Here is a 19,579-nt window from a genome sequence, read left to right as displayed (position 1 = left end):
ACCCCACCTTCTAACACTGGAGATGAGTGTTGCCTGTTTTGGAACTCTGTATAACAGGAGTAAGAAAGAATGTACTTTTTGTGTCTGGCTGCCCCCACCCCCACTCCTTTTTGATTTTTGAGATTCTTTGATGTAGTGTATAATCCTAGTTTCCATGTTTTCGTTGCTTTATAATATTTCATTGTGTAAGTATACCACAATGTATCTTCCCCTGGAAGGTGTTTGGGCAGTTTCCAAGATGGGGCTGGTATGAGTAATGCTACTGTTAGCATTCCCATACGTGTCTTTTGATGCCCATGTGTACACATTTCTGTTGGTATATACCCAGGAGAAGAATTTCTGGGTCACAGGATAGGCATGCATTCAGCTTTCCAACATATTGTCAGTTTTCCAAGGTGGTTGTACCAATTCACACGCTCACCATCGGTGCAGGGGAATTTCATTTGCTTCTCATCCTTGCCAATACTTGGTATTATCAATTTTTTAAATGTCGAGCTATTCTGGTAGATGCCTGTTAAATCTCACTGTGGTCTTCCCTTCATTTCCCTGATGAGTCATGAAGTTGAGCTTCTTCTCATGTGTTCCTTGGCCATTTGCATATCCTCATGGGTGTTTGTTGGGGCATTCCACCTGTTTACTGTTGGGTAGTGTAGCTTTTCCTTATCGATTTGTTAGGCGCTCTTTGATTCATGGTGGATGTGAGTCCTTTGTCGCATGAATGCATTAGTGTGCAGGAGCCAACACACACTGGCTTTTGAGAGCTGATTTTAGCATCTCTTCCCGACTCTGCCTTCTGTGGCATCATGTTTGGCAGCTTGAAATCTGCCGTGGTGGGTGTGTTTACACCATAGAAATAGGCAAAGTACAAATCGGGGTTTCCTCTCTTTCTTGGAGAGCTGGTTTACCAGTGCACCACTTGACAAGTGTATTGCAAATAGCTTATTTCAGTCTCTGGATTGCCTTTTCACTCTTTAATGTGCGTTTTGAGGAACAGAAGTTTTAAATCTTAATATAGCCTACATTATCAAAATTTTCTTTTGTAGTTAGAGCTTTTTGTGTCCTCTTTAAGAAATCTTTGCCTCCACCCCCATATTTATTTATATGGCTAGCTAATCATAATCAATTTTGCTTAACTTCCCCCCTACTGAAGCAGCACTGCCACGTACAGTTATGAAGATTGTTCCCAAGGGGGGATGCAGGGGCTTAGATCCAGACCTTGCTGTGCTCAGTAAGACATGGCTGGGACAGGGTTGCATTCCTTAGAGGAGGGGGCACCTTTTTCGAATTCTCACAAAGGCTCCATATGGGCTAGTGGTGGGCCCAGATCTCTGACACCCTAAATCCCACACTGCCTCTCCGGCCTGCCAAACTGCGCTGCCTGCCCTTTCCCTTCAGATGGGGCAGCTTCCTGCCTCCATGCCTTTGCTCTTGCTGTGCCTCCATCTCTACGTCATCACATTTGGAGTCTGTCCAGCAAAGCCCATCTCAGATACCCAATCCAGGCCCCTGCCATTTTCCCATCTTGTTATAGCTTGAATGTCCTCCCTCTTGTAGTAGGCTAACCTCCTTGAGGGCAAAGACCACATTGTTTGAATCGCTGATAATGCTTTGCCCATAGTAGGCATGAGTAAATCTGCATGAATGAGTGACTTGGCGAGCCTTTGGGCTCTTTGCAGAGAGTAATAGTGCACATCTCGATGGGTTACCTCTTCCCAACACTTAGAAGCTTCCTTGTCCATTTCTTTTCTGCTTTGTCCCAGTGGATGCCAGCTGGCTTGCTTTTCAGCAGTTAAATATGCAGCCCTTTACATATCAGCTGTTTCATCTGCAGAACTACAGAGTATTTTACAAGTAATCAGTTCATGCAGATTGCACATAAATCATGTCTGCTCTGGCCCTTTGGATACTAATGTTCCCTTATTAAGGCATAAGTAAGCCTTCCTGTTCTCATCCATTCTTTCAGACTTTTTTAAATTACTGAAAAGTAGAGCCTAGTTGTCGCTACACCACCTCCTTCCATTCCACCCACCCGATGCCCTCGTTGCTTTTTTGAGGTTCAGTTTGTTTTTCTGGAGCTTGCCAAATTGCCTTAGGAAGCTGGGTGCCTTGTAAATGAATTAAGCAAAAGGAAATTCTTATCTCTAAAAGGAAGTGGTCACTGTGTTTCTGTGTGTGATGTTCTTGGCTGGTTAATATTTTTGTGAAATATGTTCTGATGGCAGCAGTGGTACCCCAGAGAGGAGGGAAGCATCCGTTATGCTTTGTACACAAAAGCAAAATCTCTTCTGCTGAAGCTGGAGGAGTGGATGAAAAGCTGTTTCATGAAAGTCATTCTGCCCAAACAAACAGAGAGCCTTCATTGTTTTTCATCCCGTGGAAGATTGGAAGCTCAGCTCACCTTAATGTGCCCATTACTTTAACATTTCTTTATTTTCTTTTCAAACTGGAACTACAGATTTTTGCTCTAATACACGTGGATTTCTGCTTCCAATTGCTCTATCCCTGCTATTAGTGTTCAGTCAGTTTTCATTTTGGTCTAAAATGACTCTCTAAGAGCTTGGAAGCATACTATTATTTCCTGCAGTTTGGTCTAAAAATGAAGAAAAAGGGGACTTTCAGACAAGGCCCATAAAAATACCACCATCTACTTTTAGAGATGTTTTATGAATATAAATTTCCTGTCTAAATAATTACTGTTGAGGGTAGAAAGGACTTGGAGTTTCGAAATTGTAACAACAACTTATTCTGTCTTAGCAACCACAGGGAAGGTGACACGTCTCTTGTTTTTTATAGATGGGCTGACACTATAATGCACTGTATTGCTTTTTAGATCCCATTTTTTATTCATGGATACAGATTATAGTGGAACTGAGGCAGTGGGAGGTATTATTTTCCTCAGATGGGGAAAAAAAGGTAAAAAACAGGTATGCTTTTGGTGTCATTTAAAAAAATCTCAGGACGGCTGGTAATAGTATCTTAGCAGAAGGAGAAGCCAGCCTGGGTACCGAGCGCAGTCGTCTGTGTTCAGGTCCTATATTAAATTATACCCTCAGTTTCGTAAAGGCTGAGGTGTGTCATGTATTCTTCAGGAAAATTATGGCGTCTTTTATACTAGGGTGTTTAAAGACAAAATCTCAGGAAAAAATCACCTCCCCGCCTTTTTCCTTTGGCCAGCAGCTGCTGAAATGGGTTGCGGATTGAACAAGTTAGAGAAACGTGACGAAAAACGGCCTGGGAATATTTATTCAACTTTGAAGAGGCCTCAGGTGGAAACCAAGATAGATGTGTCCTATGAATACCGCTTCCTGGAGTTCACAACTCTGAGTGCCGGTGAGTACACGGGCTGTGCACAGACACGGGCAGGTGGGGTCTCCAGCAGGGGCCTACGGGGGATGGGGGTGCTGTTGGGAGAGCTGGATGGGGTAGGGGCTGTGAAGAAATGAAAAGGGCAGGCCTGTCTCAAGGGGGCAGCTTACAGAGATCCAGATTTTTATGTGAAATCTCTCACTTTTTAAAAAATGGTGGCTGGGCGCGGTGGCTCATGCCTATAATCCCAGCACTTTGGGAGGCCGAGGCGGGTGGATTACCTGAGGTCAGGAGTTCAAGACCAGCCTGACCAACATAGTGAAACCCCATCTCTACTAAAAATACAAACGATTAGCCAAGCGTGGTGGCGGGCGCCTGTAATCCCAGCTATTCAGGTGGTTGAGGCAGGAGAATTGCTTGAACCCAGGAGGCGGAGGTTGCAGTGAGCCGAGATCGTGCCACTACACTCCAGCCTGGGAGACAGAGCCAGACTCTGTCTCAAAAAAAAAAAAAAAAAAAAAAAAAGAAAAGAAAAAAAAAAGCAACTAATTACAATTTTAACAAATGAAAATCATGTGTGAGCCAAGCAATACATATGGATGGGCTGAATTTGACCCATGAGCCAACCAGTTTGCAGACTGTTTCATAGCAAGCCCCGTGGAGAAGGAAGATTTGCCGTCTCTCCTCGTATGAAACTTCCTGTCCACCCAAATTCACCTGCCTGTTGTCTGCCATCTCGTAAGAGGGCTCATCCATCTGAGCTTGGCTTTGCCTTGGCTGAGCCAGAGGGAGTCGGGTCACCTACCATGCGAGTGTCCAAGGACTGAGGAAGCAGGGAATAGCCCATGAAGACTGGGAAGGGATGGTCAGCATCAGCATCAGAGCATTTGCTGAACACCTGCTGTGTGCAGAGTGTTGGGCCAGTGTTGAGGGGGGAAGTCATGAGGCATGTCCTGGCATCTTGCGGTATTCTGTCTGATGGGAGACAGAAGACTCATACAAATGAAAAAACAAAAACAATTCCACAGGTTTTAATAGTGAGTTGGAAAACACTGAAGACATGTTTTTGGAAAAGGAAGAAAATGCTCTTCTTTTTGGGTCCCAGGAGTTTGAGAGCAAAAACTGGGCACTATGTAACGAAGTCATCTGAACACATTATCTCCCTGGGCTTCTGGGTATACTTTAAGCTTCTATGATTGGAAAGGAGAATGAGAGGAAAAAGCCCTCAAGTTCATGGATTTGAGTCCTGGCTCTGCTTCAGAGTAACTGGGTAAATCACTGAGCTTCCCAGTCCTGTAGTGTCCTCATCCATAAAAGGAACACGGGTGTCCACTTCATGGGGCAGTTGTGAAGATTAGAAAGGTGGATATGGTGAAGCTCGTAGCACAATGTCTGGCATGCAGTAGGGTCTGCAAGTGTTCTCTTCCTCCCCTCCTCCCCAACTACTCTCTGCTGTGGCTATCTCTGTACTGAGGCTCCAATTGCTTCTTGAGCTCTGAGAAAGGACAGCTGAGTGTCTCTGCAGGGACAGGCTGTGCATCCCCTGCAACAAGTCACCACAACTGAAGCCAGCATCTTCCTTTTCAGATTGCTTCCTTCCAGTGCCCTTGATGAGTCAGTCATGCCACCATCATCCTCTTAAATGTGCAGATATCTATGACCATGGTTTCCCCCTGCATGTAGTTGCCATTCCTTCGCCCAAGCCTATTAAAACCATGTCTGTAAATGCCTCTAATATACCTAATGTAACACACAATTATTTGGAGCAGTTGGTCATGCATTTGGTCCTCCATTTATTTGTTCAGTGAATATTAAGTGCCTACAATGTGCTGGGCATTGTGAGAGGATTAGGGAAAAACAGAAGCATGTCTAGGAGAAAAGATTGGAAGGAAATATTTAAGTATTAGGATGCTGAGATGATGGGGGAATTCTTTTTTCTCCCTTTTGCAGTTGTGTTGTTTTTCATCGTGGTTATATGTCTTTAATTATGACGAAGAGTAGCTTTGCTCCCAAGAACCTTCACAAACACATGAAGTTTCCATGCAGTGCTTTGTCCCCCGACTGCTTCGTAGCTGGTCTCTGAATGATTTCCCTGACCTCCTTATTTGTTTGTTTCCCTGAGCTTCAGCTGCAGCATCCACACTGCTTTTGTGCATTGTGCTGTCCTTGATGGAATTATCTTTTGTTTTCTGATTATGAAATAAACATACACCCATTATAATGAGCTAGGACAACACTGGCGGATATCCCACATGGCCTCCCTGCTCCTGCCCTTGTCCTCCTACAGATCCTGCCAGTCCTCTACTCAGAGCTCTCCTTTGGCTGTCGCCACACCAAGAGTGGCACAGCTCCCCTTGACTGCATTCTCCCACTGCTTGTCTTTGGTGTTCCGCTGCTTTTGCTTTGCTCTTTCGTGAACCTGCCAGTCCTCCTCCGGGCTTTTGCACTGCCTGTTCCTCTGCCTGGAAGTCCTCCCCCAGGATCCCCTTGCTCATCTTCAGAGAGAACGGGGTCCTTCTCTCTGAAACTTTCTTTGACCACCTCTTTAAAATTTCTACCTTCTTCCCAATTCCCCATGTCTTTCCCCTCTTGATTTTCTCCATAGCACTTCTTACCATGTAACCTGCAATATATCTTGCTTATTGCTATTTGTTTCCTCTTTGTTGTCTGCCTTCCTTCATTAGAAGATAGAATCCCTTCCCATGAGTGCAGGGATTTTCTCTCTTATTCTCTGCTGCTCCCTCAGTGCTTAGGACAGTGCCTGGCACTTAATAGATAATCAGCAAATAATTGCTGAATGAATACTCACCGTATGTTTTTGAATCCTGCTTTTATGCGACTTAACATTGTACAGTGAGGTGTGCACCTGTCGTGCCTATGCTTGGAAAGTATGATTTAATGGCTATATATGATTTAATCACTCAGTATACCATAATTTATTTTGCAGTCCCCTTTTATTGGACATTTAAGTTATTTTGGGCTTTGGGCTATTACAAATAATGTTGTGATAAGCAATGTTGTCCATAAATCTTTGTACACATTTCTGACTATTTCCTCAGGAATTACTGAATTGAGGGATGCGAATGTCAGCACTCTTGATAAATTGCCCAGTTGCCCTGTAGATAGGACCTGCTTGTGTAAAACACACATCTGATTCTGCACAACTCTTTAGGGCGTTTCCCTGGATGGATGAAGTTGAGATTCAAGCCAGAGCTCAGGGCTTTCTGTAGCTTGGTCTTGCCCTTTGTAGATCCTCTCCCTATCGTTCCCTGGAGAACGGTGTGTCACGGCATTGCCTACTGCCCCCGCCCAGGACCCTCTTTTCTCTGCTTCTCTGATTCAGTGCAGGCAGCCCTTTCTGCACAGGCCCCCACGTCTTACTGCTTGCTAGGACCCCACCCACCTGGGTTTGTTCCTTCTTGACAACCATTCTATCAGAATTACTCTCTTGTGCACGCCTGTAGTTTGTCAATACTGTCCTTTTGACACTTTGATTACATCATATATTAAACCTATTTGTGTTTCCCTGGGGGCAAGGACCAAGCCTTGTTTATTTTTCTGTTTGTCTTCCTTGTTCAGCTTTCTAGCTGAGATGAGCCTGTCCTGAATAGCTGGGTCCTAGTAAACCTAGAACTAAATGCTGACTCCTTTCCCTGGCAGTCTCTCATGTTTTTCTTCCAGGAGTTCTAATGAGATTATTCTTTATTCTCCAGAATGGAGCTGACATGTGTTGAGTGCTACTATGAGCCCAGTCCTGTAATAGGACATTACGTCTTGATCTCATTTTTCTTTCTTTTTTTTTTTTTGAAATGGAGTCTCGCTGTGTCACCCAGGCTGGAGTGCAGTGGTGTGACCTCGGCTCACTGCAACCTCTGCCTTTCAGGTGCAAGCAATTCTCATGCCTCAGCCTCTTGAGTATCTGGGATTCCAAGCATGCACCACTACACATGGCTAATTTTGGTATTTTTAGTAGAAACGGGGTTTCACCATGTTGACCAGGCTGGTCTCAAACTCCTGACCTCAAGTGGTCCACTCACCTCGGCCTCCCAAAGTGCTAGGATTACAGGCATGAGCCACTGCACTAGCCTGATCTCATGTTTCTGAAATTTTTCAGCTTTATCAAAGTATAAATGAAGTAAACTACATTGCACATATTTAAAGTATTCAAACCCATAAAACCCTCACCACATCAAGATGCAGAACATTTCCATTGCCCCAGAAGTTTCCTCATGCCCCTTTGTTATCCCTCCAACCCCAGACAACCACTAATCTCCTCTCCATCACTGATTTTTTTTTTTTTTTTTTTTTTTTTGAGATGAAGTCTCTGTTGCCCAGGCTGGAGTGTGGTGGCACAATCTCGGCTCACTGCAATCTTCACCTCCTGGGTTCAAAGGATTCTTATGTCTCAGCCTCCCGAGTAGTTGGGATTACAGGTGCCCGCCACCATGCCCAAATTTTTTTTTATTTTTAGTAGAGACGGGCTTTTACTGTGTTGGCCAGGCTGGTCTTGAACTCCTAACCTCAGGTGAGCTGCCTGCCTCAGTTTCCCAAAGTGCTGGGATTACAGGTGTGAGCCACCTCGCCCGGCCTCCATGACTGAGTTTATTTCCCGCAATGTTATATAAATGGAATCAAATAGTATGTACTCTTTTTCAAAACCTAGCTCTTTTTATTCACTCAGCTTACTCATTTAAGATTTATTCATGTTGTTGGTGTGTTTTCTGTTTTACTGCTGAGTAGTACCCTGTTGTTTGCTTGTACCACAGTTAATTTTTCCATTCACCTGTTGATAAACATTTCCAGGTTTTGGCTATCACAGGTTAAGTTGCTGTGCACATTTGTCTTTGTGTGGCTTCTTATGTCGTTTTATGTTTGCAGTAACCAACTAAGGTAGGTGGATAAACTCATTTCTTTTTGCAGACAAAGAAATGGATGCTCAGTGAGGTTAAGTAACTTGCCCAAAGAGGTAGGAAGTGGCAGGGGCAAGAATTCGAATATAGAATTCTAGAATCTTGGGCATCAAAGCTCTTGTGATGCCAGACTGCAAGATGCTACACAAATAGACATTCACACCAACTGGAATGTTGTTGTTAGAAAACTTATTATCACGTAGAATGGTATAAGATGATTCCTCCCCCATAAGATTTTAACCCCAGCAGATTTTTGAATGACACTCTATACACTTATTTTTCATGGAGAAGATGATTATTTGACTCTTAGGCAAATACAAGTCAGGGAAAGGGTATTGGCCCATGTCCACCTGATGGCTTAGGTAGGAAGGGTGCCGCCATGTGCATTTTCAAAAAAGTCAGGATCAGCTGGGCGCGGTGGCTCATGCCTGTAATCTCAACACTTTGGAAGGGCGAGGCAGGTGGATCACCTAAGGTCGGGGGTTCAAGACCAGCCTGACCAACATGGAGAAACCCCGTTTCTACTAAAAATACAAAATTAGCCGGACGTGGTGGCACATGCCTATAATCCCAGCTGCTCAGGAGGCTGAGGCAGAGTTGCTTGAACCTGGAAGGCGGAGGTTGCGGGGAGCCGAGATCACACCATTGCACTCCAGCCTGGGCAACAAGAGTGACACTCCATCTCAAAAAAAAAAAAAAAAAAAAAAAAAAGTCAGGATCACAGTTAACACTGTTGAGTTTGTCCCTTGCCTAAAGCTCAGTGCTGTTGTTGAAGATACTGGAACATGCAGCCCCACTTGTGGGGTTGGCAGAGGCAAAAGCAGCAGGAATCTTACAGTGAAGCACATAAGCTGCCAAAAATCTCAATTCTGGGGGATTTGATTGGGTCTTAAATTTTCAATTAACTCTGGTCACCGAGGGATGAACCTGCCCTTTGATGGGTTTCATCACAGACGGAGGCCCATAAAGCATCACAATTTCTGCAAAACGGTACCCCATTATGCCTTTTATGTGAGTGTTTTGCCAGCCTCTCTGTGCCAGGCCACTCTAACACCACTTGAAAGCTACCTGTGTCAGCTCTGTGAAAATCGACTGTGTTTTATGCACATTTGGTGCCAGGGACAGTTGGCACAGAAAGCAATCTGTGTAATGAGGCCAGTGCCCAGGGCTTGGGCCTTCCTTGAACGGTGCAGTCCTGCTCTGACTAGTACAGGAACCACCATCACATGGCATTTATATGTAATCATTAATCAAAACAAAGTAAAATAAAATATTCAGTTCTTCTGTCACACTACCCACATTTCAAGCACTCAGCAGCCATGTGTGGCTGGTGACTGCTATTGGACAGCACAGATAGAGAACGTTTTTATCATCATAGAAAGTTCTATAGGATAGCGCTGTTCTAGTCTGTTTTCAAGAGAGGAAAACTCGGTTTCAGGTCAGAATCTGTGTCTCTAACTCATAACAATGTACCATTTTATCGTGAAGATTTGCCCTTAGGTTCATAGTGACCATAGGAGGATTCATTGATTCCACAAATATTTGTTGAAGGTCAACCTTGGACCAGATGCCATGTCTTGGGGACATGTGGGTGAACCAGACAGGAGGTGTTCTTGGGTTGCCTTAGTCAGCTCGGGCTGCCATAATAAAATACCACAGACTGGCTTAAACAACAGATGCTTATTTTCTCATAGTTCTGGAAACTAGAAGTTGCTACCCTGGAGATCAAGGTGCCAGCATGGTTGGGTTCTGGTCAGGGCTCTCTTGACGTGCAGACAACAGCCTTCTCATTGTGTCCTCACATGGCAGAGAGGGAGGGAGGAAAGACGGGACTTGGGGGGAAGAAAGAGAGAGAGTGAGAGAGAACAGGAGCGAGCACAAGCTCTCTTGTGTCTCATCTTGTAAGTACACTAATCCCATCAGATTAGTGCCCCATCCTTATGACATGATTTGACCTTCATTACTTTCTTACTCCAAATGTAGTCACTTTAGGGGTTATGATGATTTGGAAGGACACAGTTCAGTCCGTAGCACCAGACCATAGATTGGTACTTTACTTTGGTTCAAACTCTCTTACAGATGAAGAACCAGTACTTGATACTAGAGTAATGGAGACAGATGGGATGGTGGCAGCCCAGGCTTGATGGAGGAGTCTGTGTGTCAAGGAAGACTTGAAATCCTCAGGTGGATTTGGAGTTTATGCAAATTTGGTATCAGGCACAGTTGGCTGTTAGTCAAGCAAAAGATGGGAGAAGAGGGTGGAAGAAGATAATCTTTTCACGAAGAGGAGACAACTTGTGGGAGGGATCAAAATGCAGAGATAACACTGCATATGTGGGGAACCACAGGCAATTCAGTTTGGTTGGAACATGTTCTTTGGGGGAGAAGAAAGTAGGTCCAGATGATGAAAGGTCTTAGGTGTTGGGCTGAGGAGTCTAAGCTCAAAAGCACTGAAGGTTTTTAAGATGGAGGGGGTGCAGGTGATGTCAAATTCTCATTCTGAAAAGATTTCTCTGGATTTAGAATGAAGAAGGATGGAAGGGGCAACACTGGGGGAGGGGAAACCATATAGAAACCATTGCAATCATCAGGCAAGGTAAAGGTGGCCTCAGTCAAGACAGTGGCAGTGGGGACAAGAAAAGGAGTGGGGGAAAGAGAGATTAGGAGGTGGTCCTAGGGACTGCCTGGCAGGTGAAGGAGAGCAGGAAGCAGAGGAGGAGGTGGGTGTGCTGGGCACCTGGGTGGATGGCACAAGTTCCCCACAGCCAGATGCTGAGTCTGCTTTAAAGCATTCTCCAATAATAGTCTCACTTGATAATTCAAGTAGCCCTGAAAGCTGGAAGGAAGATATTGTTTTTCTTTTCTTTTCAGATGGAGAAATTGATTTGACAGGTAATAAGTAGTAAGTGGGACCAGAATCCAGTGTTTCAGCTCTTTCCACTCAAAGCTTATCCACTGCACATGAAAGAGAGCTCAGTGCCAACCGCCAGTCCACTGAAGGGTGTCGCAGTGATATTTGTTTGAATAACTTTATTGAACTGTAATTTAAATACAATGAAACACACCCATATGAAGTGCCTGGGTGATGAGTTCTGATAAGTGTAAACATTTGCAGAACTATCACCACACTCAAGATATAAAACTTTTCCATCACCCCAGAAAGTTACCTCAGGTGCCCGCCCCGACCCAGCCAACTGCTGATCTGCTACGTGTCACTGTTGAATAGTTTTGCTTCTTTTTGAATAATATGTACGTAGAATCATACAGTATGTGTGCCTTTGGCTTCTTTAACTCAGCCTAATGCCTTTGCAGTTCAATCCATGCTGTTGTATGTATTGAGTCTTTGCTGTTGTATGTATAGGGTCCTTGCTGTTGTATGCATGGAGTCCTTGCTGTTGTATGTGTGGAGTCCTTGCTGTTGTATGTGTGGAGTCCTTGCTGTTGTATGTGTGGAGTCCTTGCTGTTGTATGCGTGGAGTCTTTGCTGTTGTATGTGTGGAGTCCTTGCTGTTGTATGTGTGGAGTCTTTGCTGTTGTATGTGTGGGGTCCTTGCTGTTGTATGCATGGAGTCCTTGCTGTTGTATGTGTGGAGTCCTTGCTGTTGTATGCATGGAGTCCTTGCTGTTGTATGTATTGAGTTCTTGCTGTTGTGTGTATCAAGAGTTCATTCCTTTTTGTTTCTGAGTAATATTCCCTTGTTTGCATATGCCACAATTTGTTGAATCAATCTCCTGTTGAACATTTGGGAAATTTCCAGTTTGGGGCTATTATGAAAAAAAAAAAAGCTGAATATCCATGAACAAGTGTTTTGTGTGGATGTTTTCACTTCTGTTAGGGAAATATGTAGGAGTGGAATTGTTGGGTTGTATGCTAAATACATGTTTACCTTTATAAGATACTGTTCAACTGTTTTCCGAAGTGTTTGTTCTATTTTACATTTCTGATAACAATATATGAGAGTGGGTAGCTTAATTTTTTAGGTAATAATCAGAGTTACTTTTTATTCAGCACCTACTGTTGTATTAGTCTCTTATAAACAAACTAACAACAATCTTATAAGGTAGGTGGAGCCACCCGCATGGTAGAGAAGAATACATTGAGATATTGAGTTTGGAGTGGTTATAAAGGAAACTTGCTCTAGGCCACCAAGCTGTTGGAGCTTTGCAGGATATCTTGTGGTCTTACTGAACAGCGAAGCCTTCACTTTGACTTTCTTGGTTCCTGAATCTTCTGTATGCTGTGGTGGGTTTAAACTAAATTGAAGGGCTTCAACATGAAAAAGTTCAAAGGTAACTTATTCACCTTTGCCCCTTTCTCAAGCTTGTCTTCTATTTCTGTCCTTAAGTTCCTCCTTATAAGACATTCCCATGACACGCATTAAAATTTCGAGGATCAGTCCACACTGCTGCATTTTACAAATTCCCATCTTTGTGGTTTTCCTGTCTAAGAGGACTTTAAGAACTGATTTTCGGGATGTTTTCTTCGACATTGTGTTGACCAGGCTCATACTTGGCTTTCAGCCACTAGCATTCTAGCCTTAAACTCTGTATATAAATTTTGGGTGGTCATGATAATAACAGGATGACATTCCTCATTCAAGACATGCAGATTGCGCAATAAATTTTCTACAGGTCCAGTTTTTCTTTGACCTCCAGTCTGGGTGATGTTAGCCCGACACACAACTACAGAAGCAGCTGATAATCGTTGTTTATAAGAGTTGTCCTTTCAGTCTCCCTTCACGGCTGGGAAAAAAACTAATCTAAAAAAATGGATCATGATTTACATTATGTTCTGAAAATTAAGAAATGAATGTTGTGGGGAGCTAAGTGTTTGGGTGCCTAATGGCTAGTTATAAATCCTGGCACTATCAGCCTTTCCAATTTCATGAAGGGAGATGATAGGCCAGCTCCATGGCCTCATCTAAAATAATGTCAATCTCCAGAAAAGCCTTTAAAACTAATCATTAACTTAAAGGAGTGGTTCTCAACCTTGAGAGTGAATCAGAATAGCCTGGAGGGCTTGTCAAAATGCAGAGTCCTGGGTCCCATCCTCAAAGTTTCTGATTTAGTAGGTCTAGGGCAAGGCCTGAGAATCTGCTTTTGTAATACGTTCCCAGGCAATGCTGATGCTGCTGGTCTGGGGACCACACTTGGGGAACCTTAAAAGACCATGTGCCGTATGATTTTTTTTCTTAATTTGAGTGGAGATGGCAGAAAAAAAATTATACTAGTGTGATTTTTTGAGTGTAAGATAAATTCAATAAATACTTACCTACCTATATATTATGACCAAATCATAACTTACTTCCTTTAGGTGGCTTAGAATATATTTGGGAGGACAGGTCATAGGAATAAAAATAAGAATACAAGATGATGCAATGATTCTCAACATTTGTTTAAAAAGTTCCCATGCGTGGCTGCACACCAGACCAATTTAGTTAGTCTTGGTGTTGTGGTTTTGGTTCTGTGTCCCCACCCCACCTACAGTTCACACTACAGAACAGGTGTCAACAGACTCAGCTTAAGTCTGTGATGTCTCAGGGAGCTGGCTAAGATGGATACCTGGCTGCTGGTGCCCGCAGGCTCTGGGTGGGAGGGGGGCGCTTTACAGGGGAGCCCAAGATAGCAAACTATGGAAAGGAAGGAAGAGAATTGGAGGGGATGAGTACTTATTTGCATTACAGGAGGATTCTTGGTTTAAAGTGGGTTTCACCATGGGGTTCCTTTAGATAGAGCCTCAAGTACTCCGAAGTGTTTGTTTTGCCTTTCCTTAATGAGGTATTTATTACCTCTCTCTAAATATGATACCTGCAGTTTTAGAACATAACAAATCCATCTATAACATTTGCAGCTCTTCAGCAGAACTGAGCATACAGCCACTGACGTTGATAGCATTTTTTGTAAGTAAAAACAAACAAACAAACCTTGGAGCAAAATGTCAGAAGCCCTGGAGGAGGAAGGTGGATGGGTAGAAGGGAGGCTCTAAGCAGCCCTTGATATTGCTGCAAGAGGCCCCAGGGTCAGAGTCGGGTGGGGCGGGGCTTTCTATATTCCCGCAAATTTAAGCTCACCCCGGAGGGAGGCTCCTCCTGGTACAGCCCTTCATCTTCATAGCAGAAAGGCGGTTCTGCCCCTGCGCCCTCCCTGGCCTCTCTGGGGATCCCTGCAGATGATGTATTGTGATGGAGCAGTGGACTTGGATGCTGCTGGTGTTGATATAATCATTGTTAACAGTAGCAACAGTCTCAATTAATCCTTACAGGGATCCTGATTTTACAAATGAGGAAATAAGGCTCAGTGAGGTTACCTAACGCGCCCATGGTTCTGCAGCGAATGTGCGATGAGCTGGAATCAGAACTCAGGCTTGCCTTCTTCAATTCTTTACTCTTAAGGATTGCGGACCATACCAAAGGTCCCTCGGGTATGGCTTTGAGATTTGGTTGGCTGTGATCTGTCATTCAAGGACCCCAGCTTTGATGGCTCTCTTTTTGATTGAGTCCTCTCTAGGGAGAATTTGGCTGCATGTTTTGACGAATCATAGATGGTGGGGACGAGAATAGCAACCGAATGGTTGAGTGTTGTCTTATGCTGTGTGGTTTGCAATGCAGCTTGATACACTTTAGCTCAATTAATCGTTACAAATCTAGAGATGTTTTCCTTCTGTTTGACAAATAGGGAGCCTGACACATAGGGTGGTCCTGTCTTGCCGAGCCGCAGCTTGCACTGAGGTCTTCCGACTCCATGTACCCTGTGTGTCTCGCTGCTACCTGGGACCTACAGAGTCTCTGAGGGTTGGGAGCCACATTAAAGGTCATGCTGGCTATGACCTGTTGGAGACCACTTTCCTGAAGTATCAAGAACATGAGTGTTGGTCAATAACCCACTGGAGTGTAGTGCTGGCTTCTGTTGTCCCCAGCTTTAAAATAGGGCTGGGTTTGACCTCCAGCTCAGATTCAGAAGGCCAAGTCTGAGCTTGAGTATGTGTGGATGGCTGCCACTTAGTCCCAGTTTTGTAAGTGTGCCAATATCAGAACTTATCCTGTGCCGAATATAGACTCCTCCTTTGCTGAAAATAGTATATGCAGTAGGGTAGGGAAATATTTTTCTTTCCTAGAAAATCGCTTCTTGCTCCTGTAGGTAACATTGACTTCTATGAAACCATCTGTTCCTTCCAATATAATTTCCAGACTATTAGATTAAACAGTTTCTCCTGACCCACTTTTGGCTTCTGCTTCTTTTCATTGTTCATTAACATATTGTGTAGCAGAGTTTTTATGGAGAGTGTATGTGTGTCTATTTATTTAATTTCAGTTTAGGCAAAAGCAACTGTTGGGTGCAGTGAAGTTATTTAACTTCCTACTTGTGTTTCATTTTTGTTTCCGGTTTCTATAATTGCTAAGAGTTGGTTTTTGTTTTTGAGATTCAGGCAAGGAAGTCAATGGCATGAGTTATGAGTTGAGGTTCTGGCTGGGAGGTATGTTAAAAACAGACCCTGTTTTTAAACAGAAGATGCAAACAGTAATAAGGAAATCGGTTCCCATAAAACATGTCTCAAAGTGTATAAATATGCTCTTACAGTTTGAAGAGATTTTTAAAAGATAAATGAGATAATATGTGTGATGTAGCTTTAAGTTTTTCTGAGCAAAGCTGCTATATACATCTTTGGTATTGTTGCTTTTGATGTTGCAACCAAGTTTGCTATTAGCATTAATGTTATTGTTAAATATTCACTAATGGGAATAATAAGATTAGATTTAAAAGGAAGGAAGGCATTCTTTACATTCCTTTCTGAATGTAAAAACTCTTCATGCTCTTTTCCCAGCTACTCTAAATCTAGACCAAGAAGCAACACTACTCAGTCTTGTATGAAAATGGGCCCAGGTGTGTGTGTGTGTGTGTGTGTGTGTGAGTGTGTGTGCATATGTGTGTAACCCAAGCAGTAAATTTCAGCAACTAAGGCTGCCTTCAGTAAAATGAAATTCCTTGCTGATGACTGTTATCTGTCAAAGTAAAACCAAATTATTTTTCTGCAGGGATTCATAAAGGCAGCCTTGAGGTAGTGATAATAATTGTTATCTAATTTGGTTAAAGCGGAACAGAAAACAAGTTAATATTCTATGCACCCTGCTAATTATTATTAGCAATATTGCTTTAAAGAATTTTATAATGAAGATTTCTCTAATTTCACTGGGTCCACTGTCATTTTATAGTTTGACCAGATTTCACCAATGCTTCAGAAGACAGGAGTCCTGTTGAACTTTATCTACGAAATATTTTCAAAAGCAATTCTGGTGTGAAAAGGTAGGTGATTCTGGCCTCAAGCTGCATGCCACTGTCATTAAGTCTAGAAGGTAATTTCCTCAGTTATGTGTTTCAGGCGTGCTCTTCTTTGTTTACAGGTCAGGTCTCCTGATAAATAAAAATTACGTGGGCCAGGAGTACCTGCTACAGTTAGCAGCCACTGAGATGTCTTTCCATTCTGTTGCATAAACATACTTTGCAGGTGCATACACATGATTTATCGGGAAGAGTATACATTAGTTTGACAGCCTCATTGGGCCCTCTTAAGAGAGGAAAGGGATTATTTCACTTGGGCATCCCTAGTGTAAGCTCAGAATTAGTTTGTAAGCATGAGTACAACATAGCACTATGAGGAATGCGTGTTGCTTTGACACAAGATGGCTATAATAATATATTCCCAAGGGAGCTGGCAAGCTTGTGGGTAGACTTTTCTTTTTGGAGAAAGCAGTCTTGTATGGCAAAGCTACTCAACAAAATTGATCCATTCACTATTTATTGATTATCTACTCTTTTTCAGGCTCTGTATTGTGCATGCAATAGTGAACAAGATGGTGAGGTCTCTCAATGTAGGAAACAGTGTGTGAAACATCCCACCAAATTCTGGAGTTTTTAATGTCTTAGTCTGGTGTCTGTTCTCCTATATCTGGAAACCAGGCCAGCTGAGTCCTAATAGCCCTAATAGAGTCTGTGTGTTATCTTGGAGAAGCATCTGCCATGATTGACCATTATTTGCCTTTGGCCTGCTGCACCTTGCATGGCTAGAGACTTGTCTGCTGTTTGGAAAGTGCAGGAGGCCCTGGAATTCCTAAACCAAATCTAATCTTCGGGCCCACCAACCAAACTGCAGCGTGGAAAAGGTACCTCAATCAAACGAGCTTCCTGGGGGTGAGTGGACTCATCAGGGCTGCTGATGCCAACAGGCTGAGCTTTTAAGGCCTTAATAGATGCACTGAAGATGCCCTGGGCATTAGTGTTGTGAAGACTTACAGGTCTTCAGTCCATCATGGCTTGCTTGGTGAGAAATGGTTGAGATGAAGCATGTGAAAGAAAAGTTACTGATGTTTCTAATAGCCCAGGCTGAAATAATGCTATAAAGGTGTGCAAGGAATGGGGAGAAGGACGTTGAGGGTTTTCTGGATTGCCTTCCATATCCCTCAGACTGGTGATCCAACTGTTTCTATTCTTACCACAGTTTCTTGCCAATCTAGAGATGTAAATTAAAACAAAAACTTACTTTCATGTCTATAAGTAGTTTCTTATTGTGGACTTCATTTAATGAATTAGCCTAAAACAACTAAAAACCAAGAAAATGTCTTTTTTCTTAGTACCATTTACTTTCTTGGATATAAAGTGTGAATTCAGAAGTGGCTGAAGGGAAGTGATGGGGACCAGTGTCCCTGAGGGGTGAACCAGCTAAGGTTTTGTTCTCCTACCTGCGAGGAATGTTAGAGTACTTTACAGAGCTTCAGTTTGGGAGCCAAGTTACCTAATGAAAAAGCAACTTCAACTCAACTTGCCTGCTCATTAGTGTTGTGATATCAAGTAGCACGGTGGACATCTGCCAAGATGGCCCCCAGTGACCCCTGCCTCCTGGTATTCACGGCCTTGTGTATCTAGTGAATTGCTTCTAGTGAACGGGATACAGCAAAAGTGATGGGTTATCACTTCCAAAATTAGGTTACAAAAAGATTGTAGCTGCATCTTGTGCTCTTCTGCTCTCTCTTGATTACTCCCTCTGAGGGAAACTCGTTACCATGTTGTGAGCTGACCTGTGGAGAGACCCATGTGGCAAGGAACCGAGGGAGGCTTCCTGTGAACAGGCAGTGAGGAATTGGGACCCTGTAGCCCTGGAGGAAGTGAATCTGAATCTTGAGCGACAACCGTGTGCATGAGCTTGGAAGTGAATCTTCCCCCAGTGGAGCCTTGAGATGACTTCAGCCCTGGCCAATGTCCTCAGGCAACTTCATAAAATATTTTGAGCCAGAGGCACCCAGATAAACTGCACCTGGGTTCCTGACTCACAGAAACTGTGAGAAAATAAATGTTGTTTTAAGCCACCGTTTTGTGGTAATTTGTTATATATTAATAATGCAGGCAGTTTATGTTAAAGAGTCTTGCTCCTATATGAGAGACAACATCATGGAGTTGTTGGGAGCATGGACTCTTGAGCCAACCTGGCTTCAAATTCTGGCTCTGCTGCGTATTAGCTGTGTGACCTTGGGAAAGCCACTTAACTTCTCTGTGCCTCAGTTTCCTCACTGGGAGATGGAAAATGTAGCTTTTGCCCCCCAGGCTCTATATTTCAGGAAGATTAGCTAGAAAGGGGTGGAAATGGGTTTTAATTGACACAGTACACAGTCTGTGTCACAGTGAGTATAACAAAGGGGTCATATTAATAGTTTTTGTGACACTCTTAATCACTTAAACTCCCAGACCAGGAAACTCCTGTTTGGTTGGGGACAATTTTCCAGAGGAAGGGGCAGCTGTAAGTGCTTAGCAGCCACCACACAGCACCTGGGAGATGGGAGCACTGGTCCTTTAAAGACCATTGACAAGAGTGGTCCTTATGATGTTCTTCTGCTAATCTAGAAGCAAATGATCTCTGTGTTCATTTTTCCATTTTTGTCGTTTCTTTGATGCCATGGAGACACATCCTTAGCATGTTTTTCTAATTTCATGCCTTGGGCCTGTTGAGCAGAGCTCATCACTTCTCAAGATTAAATTATATGTTTAAGAAATGCCTTCTGCATCAACCATAGTTATTCATTAGCCTGGTTGTAAGTGGCTAAGCCTGGCTTCCAGCTGTGAAAGTCAAGATTTGTGACATTTAAACAGATTGATGAGATGCAAATGTCCTGTGGTTAGCCTTCCACAAGGCCCTAGCACTCATGTAAATAAATGAGAAGGAATTGAAAGGGTGGGCAGCAGAGCTCTCCCTTAAATAGGAAAATTGTTTTTCACTGGGTGCCAGCATCTGGTCGCTGCTGTCAGTAGTAATGAGGTTTGGCTCTTCCCATATGTCCCCGATTCATTGCGGGTTGTTTATTTGTAGATACGGCTTG

General features: G+C 43.3%; 1 protein-coding gene across 4 annotated transcripts in view; it reads left to right on the top strand.

Moving 5' to 3' along the window:
• RFTN1 (raftlin, lipid raft linker 1) overlaps nt 1-19,579 on the top strand; it is a 202,248-nt gene that overhangs the window by 17,562 nt on the left and 165,107 nt on the right. For 2 of the 4 annotated variants that reach the window (XM_025375064.1, XM_025375065.1), the window contains exon 2: nt 3,175-3,330. In XM_025375064.1, the coding sequence (XP_025230849.1) occupies nt 3,186-3,330 (145 nt within the window). In that variant the 5' untranslated portion in view covers nt 3,175-3,185. Of the gene's footprint in view, nt 1-3,174; nt 3,331-14,311; nt 14,426-19,579 lie in introns of those variants that run through there. The other 2 variants (XM_025375063.1, XM_025375066.1) reach the window with 2 other exon arrangements.

The sequence above is a fragment of the Theropithecus gelada genome, chromosome 2, assembly GCF_003255815.1.
Source record: "Theropithecus gelada isolate Dixy chromosome 2, Tgel_1.0, whole genome shotgun sequence".
Classification (NCBI taxonomy): domain Eukaryota; kingdom Metazoa; phylum Chordata; class Mammalia; order Primates; family Cercopithecidae; genus Theropithecus; species Theropithecus gelada.
This window is presented reverse-complemented; position numbering and strand designations above follow the sequence as displayed.